Source organism: Oryx dammah, unplaced genomic scaffold (assembly GCF_014754425.2).
Source record: "Oryx dammah isolate SB20612 unplaced genomic scaffold, SCBI_Odam_1.1 HiC_scaffold_18, whole genome shotgun sequence".
NCBI lineage: Eukaryota > Metazoa > Chordata > Mammalia > Artiodactyla > Bovidae > Oryx > Oryx dammah.
The window spans coordinates 64,881,092-64,902,709 of record NW_024070202.1 but is presented as its reverse complement, the minus strand read 5'-3'; the positions used below and the strand labels follow the sequence as shown (position 1 = coordinate 64,902,709).

Here is a 21,618-nt window from a genome sequence, read left to right as displayed (position 1 = left end):
TTCAAGCATTTTCTCCCACTTGGTTTGTAATGAAAGGTTAGAGTCACAATATGCTCTCCATTCATCAGAATGCTTCCTACTGTTTTTGTAAGCTTGCAATGAAAGAAGTTTGTTTTGAGCTGCATTTCTAAGAGAGTGGGTGGGAAGTAGTTTCTATATTTAAGAATTATTCTGAATATGGCCTGAATTGATAATGAAAATGCAATGGCAAATGAGCTCATTCAAGAATAGTATGCAGTACGTCATGATCATTGGCTGCTATGAAATAACATCTATGTTAATCTATGTTAATGATAACTTACATTAGCATAAGTGCTTGGGAGTTTTTCCAGATGGCTAAAAAGACTGCCTATGATTCACCTTTATGTCTCCAGAGTACACTGAATGCAGTAGGTGCTAACTACGTATATGTCAAACAGATGATTTCAAAGTATATTTTCATATCCATTTTAATCTTCACCACATGAGCATACTGAGGTATAAGAATGTCAGGGCTTTTTTTCACCACCAGCATTGCAGAAGCATGGCTAAATATTAACATTTAAATACATGAAGTATTTAAATGTTAGAAGTCAGACTGAGACCAAATCCTGGCTCTGCCACTGTATTAGTTTGCTACAGCTGATATATAAAAGCGTCACCAACTAGGCAGTTTAAATAACAGAAATTTATTTTCTCAGAATTATGGAGGCTAGTAGTCCAAGATGAAGGTTTTAGGAGGGTTGGTTTGTGGTGACAGCTCTTTTCCACCTTGCAGAGGGCCACCTTCCCTGTGTCCTCACACGCTCTTTCCTCAGGGCATCAGCATGTCTGTGTCTTAATCTTTTCTTATAAACATCAGTCACACTGGTTTAGAGCCAACCCATACGCCCTTCATCTACCTAAATCACCTCTTTAAGTGCCCTATCTCCAAACAGAGTCACATTCCGAGGAACTGGAGATTAGGGAAAGGGGACAAAATTCAGCTCATGACAGAGACTTGGCAATAGGACAATGTTAACTCAGTCAGTGTGTTTCCTCCTATTTGCCCACAGGGTTTGTACCACTTTCTTGTTGATTTATATAATCTGGATCTTAATCCTTGATCTCTACATATTTTCCTCAAGTACTGACTTAATTACGGTGATTTTTTTTTTAATCCTACAGAAGGTTTTTATGTACTCAAAATAATCAATATTTTGTTATATAACTCATGTTTTGAGGCTTATTTAAGAAAGCATTTCCTTTTTCAAGGCTATAAACATAACTTCATATTTTCTTCTAATATAATCAAAATTTTATGCTCACATCTTTAATTCATTTGTCTGACATTTGGTGAATGATTTCAAGTAGGACAAAAACTATTGCTTGTTTTTTCCCAAATGAACTGTCCCCCAAACATTTTCTGAACCAAGTAATTTTCCCTTTACTAGTGTTTTCTATAGATGGGTCCTCACTTTCTCACCTGCAGGTCTGCCCTTGTCATACGTCAGTCCATGTTCCATCCCCAGCAAACCATGGGGTCTGATCATGACATGGGCACAAATGACTCCCAATGTTGCCAAAGGCAGCAGTCACTTCTCTGTCCTCATCCCACTCAACCCTTCGGCATGTTGCACACAAGTCACAGCTCTCCTGTGGAGCTCTTTCTTTCCTTGGCTTCCATAACCTCATGCTGTCTTGGGTTTTGTCCCAGTGATACTGGTTACTCTTTTCTAGTTACTATTGTTGGCTCTAATTCCTTGTCCTCATTTTATTGTTTTTGCACACACCATTTTTGAAATATACATTATAGTTGTAAATGATCTGGAGGAACAAGGGCCGTATAAAATCTCCAAGGCTGAGTTTCTCAAAAAATCTCAAGCTACTTTGAATGTTAATTGAGTGGTTAATCAAATGATATCTTATAAAGGAAACTATCCAAATTAAAATGGTGAAGTAATGAGGTCCATTTTAAACTTTAGACTGCTCCAGGACTCAGTTCACAGTGCCTCTGTTTCTCTATTCACACCCTTCCTTTAGACCATGTCATCTGGTTTCATATCCTTAAATAATATTGATATGCCCCTGAGAGCCTAATCTCCTTGTCCATCCCTGACTCCTCCCCAGAACTCTAGACCCCTTTGGTTTTCTTCCTGCTTAACATCTCCACAATGATATCTCATAAAGATCTTAAATTCAACATGTCTGAATCAAAACTCTTGACTCCTCTTCCCTGAAAGCTTCTCTCATCAACCTTGTTTATCCAACCAAAAATCTAATCTGTCCTTTTGATTCCCTTCCTTAGTGTCTGAAATCCTATTATACCATCCAATTCTTTCAAGTCTACCTCAGCAACAGGACATTTGGTCTCTATACCCCAGGAAGGTCCTTCCTCGTCCAAACTACCATCATCTCTCCAGGAGACTTCTGCACTTCTCTTCCAACATGATGCCTCAAGACCCATTCTTCACAGTAATCCTTGTCTAGCCTTTACCAGATTATCACACTCCCATGGGAAAATGCTTTAGCTGGCTCACACTGCACTTAGAATAACACTGAGACCCATTAGCCAAGCCTACAAAGCCAACTTGGTCTGTACTTTACATTCTCGTGATTTTTTTTATTTTTTAACTGGAAGTGTGTACAACTGACTCCCTCCAGTCATGAGGAAGTTGACTAATCCTGCACTAATTCCACTGGCATACCTTCCTTCAGCTCTTAGCATGACTCAAGCCTAAAATTACAACTGTCTCAGACTAAATATTACTTCTGTAAAGATGCCTTTCCTATCTAATAAAACTTAATTTACCCTGTGTGGTCCCCTGTTCTAATCCTCTGCAGAATACTAGCAATATTTTCTTGTTTACTTTTTCATTGGTCTTTTACCTGTAACTTCTTACTAGAATGCAAGTTCTCTAAGAGCTACAATGCACCCTCATCCTCTTATAAAGTACGTGGCACATAATAAGTGCTCAATCAATATTTGAGTTCAGTTTTTAAAACTTCAGTCAATTCCATGGATATATTTGTCTACTTTTGCACACTGTATACTTGCTTTACTATAGCTTTAGCAGATATTTTAACATCTAATAGAGTAAGAACTACCTCATCACACACACTGTCTTACTCAAAACTGGTTTTTCTACGGTTCTTAAATATCTGTTTTACATAAATTTTAGACTCACCTTATTACGTTGTATGCTAAATCCTTTTGGAATTTTTACTGGTATTGCTCTGAATTTATAAAGATGAGTTTGAGAAAAATTAACATCTGTTTCATACTGAGGCTTTCAATTAAAAACGTGGTATATTTCTTCACTTATTTAAACATTATTTTCATGCCCTTTAATTTCAGTTTCTTTTTCATTAATTTTAAAGTTCTTCATGGGTAATTTGTAGGTTTTTTAAAAAACTGTTGGGAATGTATGTTGGGAAACAGTGTATAAGACAGTTACTTTATCCATATCTTACTGAGGCCTTTTATTTGATCTAATAATTTATAGGGTTTGGGGTTTTTGTTTTTAGACAGATCATCAAATTATTTTCATAGAAAGCTTCTTCAGTTTTTGTAGATACCATATTGCACTGATTGAGAATCTCCAGAAAACTGCTCACTAGCAATATTAATCTTGGATTCCTGTTTCGCTCCATGCTTTCATGGAACCACCATAAACTGATATCTGCTCTAAATTTGGGGCAAAAACCCTTTATCATATTATACAAGGTTCCTATGTAGAGTTTCTAAAATTTTAAAAACACCTTTTTAAATACTGTTTTTAAGAAATTGACTTTATAATAAGGAAAACATGAAAACTGCTGAGAGGTTAAGGGCAATCTTACAGAGTTTAAATAAGAACAATTCCTAACTGTTGAGCTTTCTTTATGAGGCAGAGAGAGCATTCATACTTTGATACTTTATTCCTAACTGTCACAGTACTTCCAGAAGACAGAATATTTTTCACAATTTTAGAAATGAGGAAATCTTGACTCAGAGATTCAAGCAATTTATCATAGGTCACAAATCTAATAAGCAATTATGCAAGGATTTATACCCAACTATATCTAGCTCCAGAGCCCACACTCCTCCCACTGTATTCCATATTTAATATGAGATATTAGACCAAGCCTCTCAACATGCCCTAGCAGAAAAGATAACAAATGTGTACTGGGTTTATGGGTTAATTAATAACCACACCCCCTAAATGTCTATCTCAATGTCAATTGTGAAGAAGATTTCAAAGTAAAAAGGCATAAAGATTTACTACAGAGACCTAACTGTCACTAACAGCAGTATCTTTAAAATGAATAGTTTATATTAAGGCAAAGAGGGCAAGAAGTACATGACCAAATTGAGTAGGTTTGTTAAAACAATGGGTTATAGATCAGAGATTCAAAAGTATCTAAAGAGCTAAAATGTTGGATCAAAGCAGGAAATTTCCAAATGGTTAGAGATGAAGCTTGACCTTTAGGCTCAAAACAATCAAATGCACATAATAAACAAGATGAGAATAACCACAGTCCTTGTGAAAAAGATCTATTAGTTTAAACCAAAAGCAAATTGTGTACAATATGATTCCCGGGTATATTCAATTCAATTTCAATATGCATGGATATCAATGTGATTGAACACAGCAAGAGATTAATAGTACCACTCTCTATATCTGGAAATGCATATTTAGTTATAGAAATTATATTTAATTTGGCCATAGCCTAGTAAGGATACAAGTTACTACCAGATTTTTTTTTTCATCAAGTCCAGGATGAATAAAAAGTCACAGGCAATAAGGAATTCCAACACTCTCCATGATTGGGTTAGATAATTATTGGGGAATAGGAAGTCCATAAAACAATATATTTCTTGTGGGCTCAACCTCATCAGAATAGAAACAACCTCCAATTAAAAAAAAAAGTCACCATCACATCTTTGTGTAATCTGAGTTCCTATCTGTACTTACTGCTACTCCTGTCTTATAGAGAAGGTAATGCACAGTCTGTGTGACGTCAGCAGCATGCATCAAATTGTGGTAAGGATTTTTGTGCTTGCTGTATCCCACTTCCAGGGCCTCCACAAATGAGACAAGTGCAGAAATGGGGATCTGAAAGAGAGTGGCAAGGTTAATTGGCTAGTGATTTAGTAGCTTTGAGAGACTAAAAATATCTAAGGTATTCTAGCTACCTCTTTCTGAAAGCATTAAGAGAGCACAAGGACACAAGAATTTTTCAAAGTTAATAAAAATCACTGAACAAAGTATTAGATAATTTGAAAATCTAACAGGAAGTCCCTGGTCTGCCCTGCAAATTGTCCTTTGTTCTCCAGTTCAGAGGCCCAGGGTAATGACAGGATCATCTCAAGGACATTGAGGGCAAAAAGGCAGGCAAATCTCAGACAAAGGTTCAAGTCTTTGTTTGTTTAGAAATAAATGAACAAATACTATGCAGCATCTCATTTACTTGTGGGAAAACATAAAGTACACAAAGATTTAAGTTATAAAATGATTGTGAAACAAACGCAAGCATTCTGAAAACTGCACCCTTTAGAAGGAATGATGGGTACACTGGATAGTTGAGAAAAAAAAACTACAAATGATAGTCTGTTCTATAACAGAAACAAGTTGTGTTCTTGTGTTTGGGATTACTTGGCAACTTATTATTATGCTCAGTCGCTCAGTTGCATCCAACTATTTGCAACCCTGTGGACTGTAGTTCATCAAGCTCCTCTGTCCATGGAATTCTCCAAGCAAGAATACTAGAGTGGATTGCCATTTCTTACTCCAGGGGATCTTTCCAACTCAGGGATCGAACCCATGTCTCTAGCATCTCTTGCACTGGCAGGCAGATTCTCTACCAGTTGTGCCGCCTAGGAAGCCCAATTTATTGGTGCCTTGCAATCTGGAAAAATATTTCCAGCTATCCTAGCTGCTTTCTGTCTCAAATATGGGTAATATACATACCTTCTTTTTCTATTTGGCAGAAAGTAAACAACTGCAAAATGCCTGTACAAAATAAGGGGCCTTGGAAAACATTCACTGTATTAGTTTTTGGATCAATTCCTTGGTTTAGGGTAGATTATCAATTGTAAGATTGGGGGAAAAGGAGAAAGTATGTGTTCCAGGAGACTAGAAATCATACTCATAAGAAAAAAAATAAGTGCTTCATGAGAATCCATATTATGTTCTTCCTTGGGAACATTGCTCCATATTTACTATCTGTGGATTTAAAAAATTTAAATATAGCCTTTCAGATGTGAGAGATTAATTCATTATCATTTTAAAAATGAAGATGCAATGAACTTAGATTCTTTGAGCTGTTCATTGGAGAGCTATGGGCCACTGAAATGCTAGATAAAGGTGTGTGCATGTGTACTGGAGCTTCTTTTGAGGTCTTGAGCATCCACTGGATCTTCAAACAGGCTTCTTATGAATTAATTTTAATAAATAACAAAAAACAAACAAAATGCCCCAAAATAGATAAAACAAAATTTTTGAAAAATAATATCTTTGTCAAGTCTCCAAGACTCTGAAATTACTATTCTATTTCATTAGATTTGTTTTTATTCTTTTCCAATCTATAATCTTTCATTTTTAAAAACATAAGCCTTAAAGGCCTGCAATTATGCATCAGGTTGATGATGGGTGTGTCCAGTGAGACCAGTTCATGTCCCATTCTCCATCGGCTCAGTCAGTGAAAGATCTGCCTCTTGACCGTATTAAATGAACCATAGTAATAGATCAAGAGAAATATGACTCTACCCCACCATCCTCTTCCTCAAGCTATCTGAATACTGTTCTGTTTTGTTTTGTTTTTCATCTTCCAGCATGTATGCCTAACAAAATAAAACCCAAGACATAAAGTTGACAGGATGAAAACCTCATTCCAGGACAGGGGCCAATAAAATGGGATTGGTCCCGACTCCTAACCCATCATCACCCTCCTCCTCTTTGATCATGACCAGTAGCTCCTAAACAAGAAGAGAATGAAATGAGTTTCAGGTGGAGAGGGAGGAAACTTGAAAAAGTGGACATTTACTCTTTCTCCTTAATATAAGGGACTTTAAAAGCAAATCCAGGATTACTGTTGGGCATGAGTGGAGCATGAAAGCTCTATACTCCCCTCTAGCAGGCTGTCAATCCAGCCCTTGCCAAGCTGCCTAGCATCCATCTGGAGGTTGTAACATGGCCAGTCCTCCTGCTCACCACCTCTGCTGGTGCCCTAGAATTCTTCTGAAATCCTGAAACCTGTCCATGATGTAACTAAGTCTTGCTTCAAAATGTTCCTTACACAGAGGTAAGTGTGAATGATGCCAGTTCTTGAGAACTGGAGTTAGGTGGGGACCATATAACTTTGGGTAGACCTGATGTTTGACCAGGTATTTTCTAATATACCACTGGAAATTTTGTTGTAAGAAAGCATAAGATTCATAGTTATTGCTCTTACTGATATCATTGGACTGGCATAGTGAGTTCTAGCCCTTCTAGGAAAGCAATGTCTTTTCCCAGATGGGATTGTCACAGAAAGGTAAAGGTCATTACTCAAGGTCACATAGCTACTGGGTCAGAACTGACATCAGGATCCAGGTGATCTCCTGAATCTCATTCTAGTGTCTGGTCTATCAGACACGGTATTAGCCTTTGAGTGTCAAACAGGCTTCTGATGCAAAAGAAATTAAAGACCATTGTCATAAAGTACTTATGACTATGTAAGAAATACACTTCCAAATGTGCAGTCCTTAGGAAAGTGATAATCATGCTGCCCAGAAAAATTGATACTTTATACAGAAAAAGACCTGCATTTCCCAGACACTCATTCATTGATGAGAGAAGTGTGAGGGGCACGATATGGCAGATGCGAGCAGATAAAGCTCAGGCTCCCTAGAGAATAGGATCCCACCTCCAGAATCTGTGGAGTTAGAAGGCCGAGGAGGTGGAACACTGGAATTGGCTCATGCTCTTAAAGTTGAAGAATTAATTTAAAACCTAAATGGCTGGGAAATATCAATGATCTATCATAGATGGTAAGTGAGAGTATTTGTGTGTATTTGAGCCAAGTGGCCGACAGAGAAGTTCATGAAGACAGTAAATGCACACTCTATCTCCATCCCTGTCTCCTTGCCGGTGGTGGTCATTAGTACACAGAGTCTGGCTGAAAGGAGAACTGTAGGCAGAGCAGGCAGGTAGGTCTGGTTCAGGCTTCCAGCTGTACTTCTAGGAAGACTGGGATCTATATAGGTGGCTCCAGTCTCTCCTTTGTTGATGAGCTCACCAGGCAAGGGAGTAATGAAAGTTCCCCTCAGTGTGGAGTTTGTGGCAGTGACTTTCTGGACAAGTCACCCCAGAGCAGCTTTCAGTCTACATTAGAAGGATTCTCTTGGTCTTAGCCCAAAAGTCCTGCAAGGCTGGACAAATACGTGCAGTTGTTTTGTTTTGTTTTAATTAGACACTGACCTTGAAACGGCTGATCAGATCATAGCGAGTGAGTAACTCATAGAAAATGAATTTCAGTGCATGGTCCCCACTGGCTTCATTGAGGGAAAAGACATCAAAGGACCACTTGTCCACATCCTACAGGTCAGGACAGAAAGAAAGAATTCATTAGTTGGTAGCCACTTACATTTATCTCCCTACTTTGGCGTTAGCCTGTGGCCCTAACTTGGTAATTCACAGTCTAAGACTCTAATACTGTTTCCCCTCTCAAACTTTTCCCAATATGGCAATCCTACATAGCATTTGCTGATAAAATATGAAATAGCTTTATTAGTAATAACAAGAGCTATAATTTACTGGGTACCTACCTAGGCATTATGATCAATGATAAATATATAATTCATCCTGAAGACAAGCCTAGTGGTAGGTATTATCAGTCATATCTCACAAATGAGAAAACTGAGAAGTTAGCTAATTTCCCTAAGATTCATAGAAGGCAAGTGTTAGGAATACATATGGGGCAAAAACACAAACACATGTTCAACTGAGGTTTAAACTCAGGCTCTTTCCATTAACCTTCCACTGCTGCTGCTGCTGCTGCTAGGTTGCTTCAGTCGTGTCCGACTCTGTGCAACCCCATAGACAGCAGCCCACCAGGCTCCCCCGTCCCTGGGACTCTCCAGGCAAGAACACTGGAGTGGGTTGCCATTTCCTTCTCCAATGCAGGAAAGTGAAAAGCGAAAGTGAAGTCGCTCAGTCATGTCCAACTCTTTGCAACCCCATGGACTGCAGCCTACCAGGTTCCTCCGTCCATGGGGTTTTCCAGGCAACAGTACTGGAATGGTTTGCCATTGCCTTCTCTGAACCTTCCACTACTTCTGCTGAATTCCAAAATTTTAACTGACTTCACAATAACCTAGGGTGTTTCCTACTCCTAACCAGCCTTGTGATACCATCTACTGACTTCCTCTTAGTCCACTGTGGAGAATGTTAACCCACTTAAAAGTCTTCAGAAACACGTATGATATAGAATGCAAAACAATGTGTCACCTCAAAAATCTAATCTGCTAAGCTGAAACCAAGGAGAAAGCCTTCATTTCACAGGATGGAAAAATGTTATCACTTCTGAAGTCACTGATCTGAGGACAGAGTCCTCAAATCTGTAAGTCACTTTACTGGAAAATATAAAACTAAGAGCTAAGCTGAACACACTCTTTACGTACTACTCTTAAAGTTCAGAGTTTTATTTGTCCATAAAATAGTGACTTCAAAATATATGTAAACACTGTCAAATACGTCTTTGACTTATAAATAGCTCCTTGTGGGTGTTATAAACAAAGGCACGTTTAAGAAATAATTAAAGCCATCGTCATCTGGTTTCTCAGCATATCGAGAGTTTTATTTCAGTGGTTAAGGAAAGTGTACTGCCATGAGCAGGACAATAAGGACGCATGAGAGATCACACTGAATCTAAGCTAGGTGTCAGATGGTCTCCTAGAAGAGACCCTGGCTTTCAGAAACTGCTGGACCCAGTGACGCCCACATCAGCCTTCACTGCATTCCAGCATCATCTATCCATCCCAATCCTGTTCCTCTCCAAAGATTCCAATCATGAAAATCACCCTGAGATCATGAAGTGTCTCTCTCCTGGACACCAGGGCACAGGGAAAACAAACTGTATATAGGGAAAACCAAACATTTCCAGAAAGGTTTCAAATAGATTGTTTCAATTCACATTTAGTAGTAAAGCTCACCTTGCTGCTGCTAAGTCGCTTCAGTCGTGTCTGACTCAGTGCGACCCCATAGATGGCAGCCCACTAGGCTCCTCTGTCCCTGGGATTCTCCAGGCAAGAATATTGGAGTGGGTTGCCATTTCCTTCTCCAATGCATGGAAGTGAAAAGTGAAAGTGAAGTCGCTCAGTCATGCCCGCCTCTTAGTGACCCCATGGACTGCAGCCTACCAGGCTCCTCCGCCCATGGGATTTTCCAGGCAAGAGTACTGGAGTGGGTTGCCATTGCCTTAGCCTCCAATGATTTCTCCTCCATTATAAAAAGTAAAGAAATAGCCACAAGTGCTACACATTTTCTGTGCCAGGCACAGTAGGAACTGTTGACACATATTTGCAAACCCTTATAACCCTAAAAACTTTCTCCAGTTTCATACATGGCCACCCCAGAGAGATGAAATGAAGTGTCTAATGCCAATACCAGGCAATAACTCCACTGATTCCCCAGTGACAGCATTACTGACAGATGACATTGTAAACTCAATGAATATGTGCTGTGACCCAGCCTTAGGCCTTAAATACCCCAAGAGTGCCTAGGCCACAGACAGTGGAGCCATTTAAGATTAATCCAAGACCCAAGGTTCAGCTTGAAAGTGAAAGTCACTCAGTTGTGTCCGATTCTTTGTGACACCATGAACTATACAGTCCATGGACTTCTCCAGGCCAGAATACTGGAGTGGGTAGCTTTTCCCTTCTCCAGGGGATCTTCCCAACCAGGGATCAAACCCAGGTCTCCTGCAATGCAGGCGGATTCTTTACCAGTTGAGCCACAAGGGAAGCCCAAGAATACTAGAGTGGGTAGCCTATCCCTTCTCTAGCAAATCTTCACAACCTAGCAATCGAACAGGAGTCTCCTGCATTGCAGGCAGATTCTTTACCAACTAAGCTATCAAAGAAGCCCTAAGGTTCACCTTGGCTACCAAAACTGGCACTGTCGTGACAGCCACTATCTAGCTATTAGTCCTAAAGAAAAGTCCACTGACAACTCAGTAGGTAGGAAAATATGTGGTCACATCTGACTATTTTTAATCCTCTTCACTTAAATGAATAAAAGAAGAAAAGAAGCTATCACTGGAAATGAAGAGATAATCATAGTAAAAAGTCAAGATTTATTCTGAATATTAGGTCTTAGAGAAACAGAAGGATGTGTAAATACAGATCGTGAGATGGATAGTCTCTTTAGCCCCTCATTTTGGGGAGACTTTAGCTGTGATTCTCAAATTTCAGTGTTCTTTAGAACCACCTGGGGTGCTCAGAAAAAAAAAAAAGTTGATTCTTTGGTGGAGGATTCTGAACAATCCTGGCTTGTGGCCTGGAATCTGCATTTTAACAAGCACCTAATTTAACTGCCTTAAACCAATCTTTTCTTAGCAAATTTGGCCCAAGCACCAGTCCCGTGAATTTCCTATTAGTCTAACGTGAAGGAAGCCTGAACCTCCTCATTTCCTCCCACTTTAAACCTGGAGTTTGTCCAGGGTGTCTCTTCCTGAGTCACACAGCCCTTCTAAAGAACAGCACAATTCTCCATTTCTGATAACCCCACCTTAGAAGATTAGAGATAAAACCACCCAAATTAGAAGCTAGCATTCACTGCATGGAAACAAATAAAAAGAATAAAAGTGCAACATATTTCAAATTTAGAGATTGGTGGCGGCTAATTATTCTCTTCCTTAAATGTTATTTTGTGCTATGTTCCTACATTAATCACAAAGGTTAGGATGACAGTAGCAGGATGATTATTTTATTAATTGTATTCTCTCAGGCTTTTGGGAAATTTTCTGTAACAGAAGAAAACAATAGTGACTCCATATAAATTGCTGGCAGCAGAGTGAAAATAACCTTTTTCTAATAAGTACTATGTAAAAAAAAGAATCTATGTCATCTCTCCAGTTCAACTCCAATCCACTGAAAATAAAACCAGAGTCTAGGAACACAGAAAAATATTATACTGTAAAAAGGTCTTGAACTTCCACAGTAAAGAGAGCATTCAACCAAGAGAAACAACAGCTTTAGTCTTCAGCACATATTAGCAATGGTGTGGAGAAGGGCAGCAATTCAGAGTTAGTATTCATTCTGAATCATCAAGGTAACTTTCTCCTCCGAAAGACAACATGTGTGCTTCTGAGAATTACTTTTGCCTAAGCATAAAATAACAATTCACCCACATCACAGGCTGTTCCACATTTCTTCAGTCATTCTGTATAGAAAAGAAGCTCCAATTTGTAAGAAATATTTTCATAAATTTCTTAGTACCAGTATAACCACCTGTATTTATTTTCACGATAAAGGAAGAAATTAAGGATAAAAGATGCTTTTAACATTCTTAAGACTTTCACTGAAGGTTTCAGATTCAATTATGAAAATCAATGCAACTTCACAGTGGGTGTTATGAAACACCAGATCTTATAAAGTGGTTTCACAGATTAAATAAGAAATGTTGCTGTGAATTACACAATGATTTATTGAGCATTAGAGTTGGGGTTGTAGAGGAGGGAGAGAAAACATGTGTCTTCTTGCTATCTTTCCTGAGCACCCTTCCTGTCCTAGATGACTTGACAAGAGAAAGAAAATGGTGAACTGAGAATCTGAATACAGAGTCTCCCAAAGTCAGTTAGTGACTGTCCCTGAGACAAGAGAGAGGGACTATGAAATATAAAACCAAACCGGCCCTAAAGGGCTGTTTCTTGACATTAAATTGATCTGATTCTGTGAATAGGGAATTTAAATTATCTTCTGAAGATTCTATCGGGGATACACTGTTCAGGTTTCAGAGAAAGATTAAAATAGCTTTGTAGTTGTTGTTCAGCCATTAAGCCATGTCTGACTCTCTGCAGCCCCATGGACTTACAGCCCGTCAGGCTCCTCTGTCCATGAAATTCTCCAGGCAAGAATACTGGAGTGAGTTGCATTTCCTTCTCCAGGGGATCTTCCTGGACCAGGGATCAAACCCATGTCTCTTGTATTGGCAGGCGGATTCTTTACCACTGAGTCACCAGGGAAGCCCATTTAACAAGAGTCAGAATGCTGGAACCTCTTTGACTAAGCTGACGTGACTCCATGTGTAGGCACCAGGCAATGTCAACCAGTTCCATGATCCTGGGCCTTAGCACAGCCCCTAAATGTAAAAGACCAGTGAGTCTGAATCTACACACACATACAAAAACACATCTACACAAGGGCTTCCCTTGGGGCTCAGTTGATAAAGAATCTGCCTGCAATGTGGGAGACCTGGGTTCAATACCTGGGTTGGGAAGATCCTCTGGAGAAGGGAAAGACTACCCACTCCAGGATTCTGGCCTGGAGAATTCCATGGAATTCATGGGGTCCAAAGAGTCGGACACAACTGAGCGATGTACACTTTCACTTTCAATGGCTCTTAGAGATATTCTATACAATTCCAAGAGCTTGTCTGATTGGGAGTCATTCTGTAGGATTTAAACTCTTTAAACTCAAGCATTTTGTGACTTTCCATGGAACTTTCAGGTTTTGTGAGAGTTTTGGGAAAATAGGAGGTTACATGAAGAGGATGAGGGCTCTAGAGAACATACTTTCATGCATAAAATGTTACTGAGAGCTTACTATCTGGATAACTCTGGTATCAAACCTTAGTTCTGTCTCTGCCTTTTTTTTTAGTCTCACTGAGTCTTAGTCTCTGCATCTACAAAATGTACATAGCATAGGTAAGAAGATAATGGTAGAATTATGGTCACAAAAGTTCCTCCTAATGTTGGACATTTATAACCAGAACAAATTTGATCTCCTATGGCCAAAGTCAGACTGATGCTAGATCACTGTACTGATTACCAAACTACTCCAAGACAGCAAAAGAAATGAAAATACACAGAAATCCATATTTTTTTAAATGGCAGTACAAAGGCTTAAAAATTAGCAATACTGTTAATGAACAGATAAGAAAAAGACAATGAAAGAAAAAAGTCAGATAGAACTGTCTTATGACCCAGCAATCCCACTGCTGGGCATATACACCAAGAAAACCAGAATTGAAAGAGACAAGTGCACCCCAATGTTCATCGCAGCACTGTTTATAATAGCCAGGACATGGAAACAGCCTAGATGTCCACCAGCAGATGAATGGATAAGAAAGCTGTGGTCATATACACAATGGAGTATTACTCAGCCATTAAAAAGAATACATTTGAATCAGTTCTAATGAGGTGGATGAAACTGGAGTCTATTATACAGAGTGAAGTAAGCCAGAAAGAAAAACACCAATACAGTATACTAACACATATACATGGAATTTAGAAAGATGGTAATGATAACCCTGTATGCGAGAAAGCAAAAGAGACACAGATGTATAAAATGGACTTTTGGACTCTGTGGGAGAGGGAGAGGGTGGGATGATTTGGGAGAATGGCATTGTAACATGTATACTATCATGTAAGAAATGAATCGCCAGTCTATGTTTGATGCAGGATATGGGAGGCTTGGGGCTGGTGCATGGGGATGATCCAGAGAGATGATATAGGGTGGGAGGTGGGAGGGGGGTTCAGGATTGGGAACTCATGTACACCCGTGGCTGATTCATGTCAATGTATGGCAAAACCAATACAGTATTGTAAAGCAAAATAAAGTAAAAATAAAAATTAAAAAAAAAGTCAGGAATGACTAGGAAAACTATAAATGAACTGTAAATGAAAACTCATTTTCTAACAACAAATTTAACTTTTTATAGGGCACCATATACATTGTAAGACCTTTTTATTGGTATTACCTTTAATGCTTCAATAACAGCTGGTGGATAGCTCAGTCCAACCATGTTTGATGTCCGTCTATACATTCTGGTAAAGTCAGAAGGAAAAAAAATACAATATTATATCTTACAAAGAAAAATTAGCAGGCCACATAGTTACACAATTAATAAGTCTGATAAACCCAAAGAACCTAAAATTTATTTTACAACCTTTCTCATAGTCATTCAAGGGGCTTAAATGTTCAAATCAAATGAAATTAAAGCAATTCCAAACATGTAAACCACTGGAAACAAACAAACAAAAATTAAGTCTATGTGACCCAAACGAAGTTATTAAAATGGGTCTCCTCTTCTGCTGGAAGTGAATTATAGTATAGCACAGATAATATGTAATGTATGACTTTATCCTGAGAAAAGAACTCCTATGGGGGATCCATTTAGAAGAGATTTTTCTTTAGAACTAAAAGATTAAAGAGAACTCAAAAAGAGAACTAAAAGAACTCAAAAAACTAAAGAGAAAAATGTCCCAGGTAAACTTTGAGGCAACCACAGCATTCCTAAAACATTTAATTGTGTAGTAAGGATTGTAGTAAGAATAAATCAATTTCTGGAATCCATTTCTGGGGGTGGGGGCGATTTAATTTCAAAGAGCAAAGTGACTTACAAAATTGGAAAGTGTCACGGGGAACTAAAACCCCTTGACTGAACTTCTCCCTGGATCAATACCCTCACAAAGCATCTTTGATCTGTTTCAAAGGTAGACATCATCCACGTACGTCAAATAATAATAAGATGTGTGTTTTTTTAAAAATCAGAGGCTGAACTCAAACTAAATCTTAATGTGAACAAAAAGAATTCCAAGCAAAGGCAAAAAGCTCGTGCTAATGATGCTGCAGAGACACATTTTCCCACCTCTTCTTATTCAAGACTGTTTCCACCCAGAATTTTTAGTATTTATAAAAATACCAAACCTACGTCAAAGCAAAGGCTTCAGTTCTTAGAAACCAGTACCCCTTTCACTGCTTTGGACACGACTGGAGCAGCTTGGCAGGCATCTTTACCTCTCCACAAATATCCCGGCCTGAACTGCATGCACAATGCTCCTGAACCGCGGCTTCTCCTCGCTCCTCCTGAGCATCATCCCCACCTGCCGCGTGAAGGTGGAGGCCAGCCAGTCTCGGACCTCAGAGGGCACTGCGTCTGACTGAATGGCACTGAGCTCATCTTCTGTATCCAGGAGTCGCCTAGACCCAAGAAACAGAACCACGACACAGATTAAATCTGAGGTTAGAGCTCCCTGTTCAAAGCAGCTGTTCCTTCTCTCCAACCGACCTGAATACACAGGTGCAAAAAAACCCATAATGAATGGGCCACCAAAAAATCCAGTCCTTTTGTGGGCAAGGCTTGTGAAAGCCCAGCAGTTGTGTTTCAAGGTGGTTTCTCTACCAGACTGGATAAAGGAACAAAGGCGTCAGAGAAGGTCAAATAGTCTTCGACTCAGGCTCTGTGGGCCTGATCTACTGCACTCAGGTGTAACCAGTATCTTTATTCCTTCATGATTTGTGGAATTTGAATGGAATCTAAAGCTCTCATTTGAAATGCATTCACAAGATTTATTTCATAGATGGCCAAATGACATTATGCAAAACCAATACAATATTGTAAAGTAAAAAAAAATAAAAATTCAAACTAAAAAAAAAAAGAAAATAATGGCACTTCAAAACTGTAGACAACACTGTGGCTGATTTAGGTTGATGTATGGCAAAAATCATCACAATATTGTAAAGTAATTATCCTCCAATTAAAACAAATAAATTAAATTTTTAAAAGTGATAAACAACAATACTGTATTACAAACTTCAAAGCTGTGAAGATCTTAGATCTTAATTGTTCCCACCACACACACACAAAAAAATTATGTGATGTGATACAAATGTTAGTTAACCCTATAGTGGTAATCTTATGGTAGTAAATAAATAGAACACATTGTATACCTTAACTTTTACAATGTTACATGTCAATTACATCTCGATAAAACTAAATTTTAAAAAGAAAAAAAAAAGATTTTGCAAAGTATTACCCAAATCACATCAACTCAGTCTTCTGAAGTAATAAACCCAAATGGCAAATACTGATACACTCTCTAGCTTGATAGGACATTACAGAAACTTAAATGTCTAAATTTAAGCAAAATTTCCTAAATAAGTCAGTTCTTTATTTGAGAATACTGATTTGTCATGTGTGCTTAGCAGACTTTTCAGACCTAACCATGGATTAGGCTGGAAGAGAACATAAACAGCAATAAATTACAGTACCGTAAAACTTTAAAAGTTGTATTTTATACTTAGGTTAAGCCCCACTAAAAATAAGCAGTAAAAACAGGTGTCAATGAGTTTTTTTTTTTTTTTCTTTAGATCCTCCAATTGGAAGGTAAGGGAGAAATATACAACATTTAGTAAAAACAACAACAACAACAACAATAACAAAAACCCATGGTATCAAATTTCCTTAAATTAGGAAGCAAGCATATCACCAAAAACTAAACCACACAATTCTTAAAAGTACTGGGAAATCCTATCAGATTAAAATTTGGCATAGAAAAGTTAGACATCAAAAATACTAACAGTGGAGCTTCTCTGAACTAGATAAAACAAGAAAAGCCTTTCATATTTACCAATTCAATGTTTTCAAAGAAAAGCAATTTTTTTTTACTCTCAAATGCACTTAGTAACTGGAAGTGCTTTGGGACTTATGGATAATTCAAGTGAAAAGGGTCTTCTAAGAAAATCAATAACATATCAAAGGATTGAGGGAGGAATATTGGGTGTTTAAGAGAACAAATGCTTCTTCAACCCTTCAAAACCTTCCATTTACAGATGGACATCATGAATTAAAACTTGAATGCAATTTTTAGGCTGAGATGAATAATATGTAATAATTCCAGAATAACTCTACATTTGATTTGAAATTTAGTAATCCTTTTATAAATGAGGATGTACAGAGGATACGTGATATCCAAATCTACCCCATTTGTGAAAACTAAAGCTCAAATCAAACCAATCATTTGAATGTTACCACTTACGTGCTATGAGGGACATTTCAAAAAGTCATATAATAGAAAATTTATCATCGACTTCTTGCCATTTTAGCTCACCTGGTTTCATCAATGTACACAGATTCAAGCACGGAGGCTGCATATTCCAAATTCTTCTTGAGATCTACCACTGAGGCCTCCCCTCTCTCTAATTGTTTGACCAAAGATCGTAACCTGGAGGTGAGGGAAGAGACATGATTCAATTAGAATAGAAGAAACCAAAAATAGGCCTACAATTAGAGTGAACAGTTTATAGCCATTGAATGTTTTTATTTATCCCAATATATATGAAAGGAAAATACAAGTCTAATGATGAAACCATTATTTCTCAAAGAAGCGAGTTATAAAATAAATTCACACATTTTTTTCCCCCACTATGAATCAGGAACAAAAATGTTCTCATCTACCAGGACTGACTTTGTCCCACACTTTCTAACTACCTTTCATCCTTCTAACAGTTTCTTAAATTATCAATAATTTTGCTTCTTTTCTGATTTTAATTCTTTCTGGTCCTAACTGGATAGAGTAAAGCATGACCAGCAACATCACCAAACACTGCTTCAGCTGAAGGTACTTTGTTCAGCTGTGAGTATAGAGAATAGCAGTCTCATGGCCCACAGGTGTTCCAAGACAGGCAGTGAGACTTAGAGCCCCCAAAGCACCAGAGGGTTGCAGAAGGAATATAAGCAGGCGAACCCTTTTACTGGACAGGAAGAATTACTCTGGTGGTGCTGGTGGTAGTGGTTTAGTTGCTAAGTCATGTCCGACTCTTGCAACCCCATGGACAGAGGAGCCTGGCAGGCTATAGTCCACGGGATTCTCCAGGCAAGAATACTGGAGGGAGTTCCCATTTCCTTCTCCAAGAATTACTATAGAAGCAGATAAATACCCTAGCTTTGTTTTTTAAAGGAGGATGGATGATAAACCGAGGTACTGAGGACAAGACTTTTCCCACTGCTCTTCAAGAATTCCCTGGAGTAGGAAATGACAACCCATTCCAGTATTCTTGCCTAGGGAATTCTATGGACAGAGGAGCTTGGAGGGCTACAGTCCATGGGATCCCAAAGAGTCAGACACAACTGAGCATGCACAACTTCCAGACATTGTAAGAGAAACAATAATACTCTCCTCTTATTATATGAACATCATCCCCACAGAGAAGGACTCCCTACATATGAGAACAATAAAATGCCAACAGATTATCAAAGACAGAAACTGGGAACACTGTAAATACCACAGAGATTTGGAGATTGCACAACTCTTCAGGCTGTTTGACAGCCAGCAAACATCACTTTGAGGACAAGATTGAGTTTGAATGTATTTGGACTTCCCAGATGGCACTAGTACTAAAGAATCAGCCCGCCAATGCAGGAGACGATGCAGGTTTGATCCCTGGGTCGTGAAGATCCCCTGGAGTAGGAAATGGCATCCTATGGTTTTTCCAGTAGTTATGTATGGATGTGAGAGCTGGACCATAAAGAAGGCTGAGTGCCAAATAATTGATGCTTTTGAACTGTGGTGCTGGAGAAGATTCTTGAGAGTCCCTTGAACTGCAAAGAGATCAGACCAGACAGTCCTAAAGGAAATCAACCCTGTATATTCATTGGAAGGATTGATGCTCAAGCTGAAGCTTCAATACTTTGGCCACCTGATGTGAAGAGCTGATTCATTATAAAAGACACTGATGATAGGAAAAATTGAAGGAAGGAGAAGGGAACAACAGAGGATGAGATGGTTGGATGGTATCACTGACTCAATGGACATGAGTTTGAGCAAACTCCAGGAGATAGTGAAGGACAAGGAAGCCTGGTGTGCTGTAATTCATGAGGTCAAAAAGAGTCAGACACAACTTGGCGACTAAAGAACAACAACAATGCTTGCTAATTATAACCATCATGTTGTATATAGATGCCCAGAATTTATTTATCATATAACTGGAAGTCTGTACTCTTTGACTAATACCCCCCATATACCACTGTTTGTTTTAGAAGGCATTTGTTATCATTATTGCCATTGTTGTTATTCAGTGGCCTTGGTCATCACAGGTAACCACATGAGAGTCATCCTATCAGGATCAGTTCAGTTCAGTCGCTCAGTCGTGTCCGACTCTTTGGGACCCCATGAATCGCAGCACGCCAGGCCTCCCTGTCCATCACCAACTCCCGGGAGTTCACGCAAACTCACGTCCATCGAGTTGGTGATGCCATCCAGCCATCTCATCCTCTGTCATCCCCCTTTCCTCCTGCCCCCAATCCCTCCCAGCATCAGAGTCTTTTCCAATGAATCAACTCTTCGCATGAGGTACCAAAGTATTGGATACTTAAGATTATTATCAAGTCTCCATTTCCCAAGGCCATTTTCACTTTTCTGACTTCAAATCTCAGGCTTACATTCATAAGGGAGGACAGGTCAACTTCTCCACAAGGCAGAAACTACTCCCCTCCAGATCTACATGAAAATGATAAACAATAACAAAGGAGGAAAAGCTCAGGATCAACCTTAAAAAGTAGACAAGAGGGTCAGCCATACAAAAGAAATTTCCAGGCATTTCAGTGATGTAAAATACAAAGGAGATTAGATGGAGGGAAGTGGCTAGCTGACCTGTGAATCTCCATCATGCAAAAGGGAAATAATGCAAAGGAAATAAGCAGAGGCCTCTGCACACTTGGAGGTGAGAGTCAGCCTATGGATCCCATTAGCAGCATTAGGAAGTGTTCTGGTTCCCCAGGCAGCCCGAGACAGGGAGCTGGCATGGAAGGGTGTACCAGTCACTCACACACACTGGACAGCCAGCCTGCCAAAGAATGGGGAGACTGCAGAAGCAAGCCTTGAGAACTGTTCCAAATAAGGAATGGAAGCTCTTTTGCAATAAATGTTCCTGGCTAAGTCTGCCTCTAATTCTGACTCTCACTTCAGAAGCCAAACTACCCCCTAGGCTGTTTGGACTCTCCACTGGCAAAGTAAAATGAGGGTAAATGTAAGCTTTCTAAAAACTTTCTCCCTTAATTTAGGGATTAAAAATTCTACCAGGGTTTGACATGAATCTCAGATAGAAGCCATCGCAGTACTCAAAATCTAAGAGAAGACAAAACACAAAAAATTATGAGGGAACATATAAGACAAATAGAAGTAAGAACCAGATGATTCTCTCTTCCTACAAAAGGACATCCCTAAGAAACAAACAGAAGCAGCTTTAATCAAATAAGTTTTCCTAGACTGAGGAAAAACCTTTAAAGCAGATGAAAAGGGATCAAATAAAACCAGAAAAAAATCCAACATATTCTGTTGTCATTTTTTATCTCTGAAAATAAAAAAAAGAAGCATTAAGAAAAATATATTACTTACAAAGTAACAAAAATTCAAGCTAGCCATAGACTTCTACCATGCCAAATATCAGAAACCAATTTAATACAATACCAGTTTTTGAGAATAATACAGTGTAATTCAAGATATCTAGATCTACCTATGGGTTTCCCTGGTGGCTCAGTGGTAAAGAATTGCCCGCCAATTCAGGAGACACAGGAGACACAGTTTCGATCCCTGGTCTGGGAAGATTCCCTGGAGAAAGAAATGGCAACCTACTCCAGTATTCTTGCCTAGAGAACTCTATGGACAGAAGAGCCTAGCAGGCTACAGTCCATG

At 38.9% G+C, this 21,618-nt stretch overlaps 1 protein-coding gene across 5 annotated transcripts in view; it reads right to left on the bottom strand.

Moving 5' to 3' along the window:
* PDE1C (phosphodiesterase 1C) overlaps window positions 1-21,618 on the bottom strand; it is a 531,701-nt gene that overhangs the window by 116,439 nt on the left and 393,644 nt on the right. For all 5 annotated transcript variants that reach the window (XM_040259681.1, XM_040259682.1, XM_040259677.1 and 2 more), the window contains 5 exons: window positions 18,037-18,150; window positions 15,944-16,126; window positions 14,904-14,970; window positions 8,403-8,519; window positions 4,917-5,057 (listed from right to left, as the gene is read on the bottom strand). In XM_040259681.1, coding sequence (XP_040115615.1) covers window positions 4,917-5,057; window positions 8,403-8,519; window positions 14,904-14,970; window positions 15,944-16,126; window positions 18,037-18,150 — 622 coding nt within the window. The remainder of the gene's footprint in view (window positions 1-4,916; window positions 5,058-8,402; window positions 8,520-14,903; window positions 14,971-15,943; window positions 16,127-18,036; window positions 18,151-21,618) is intronic.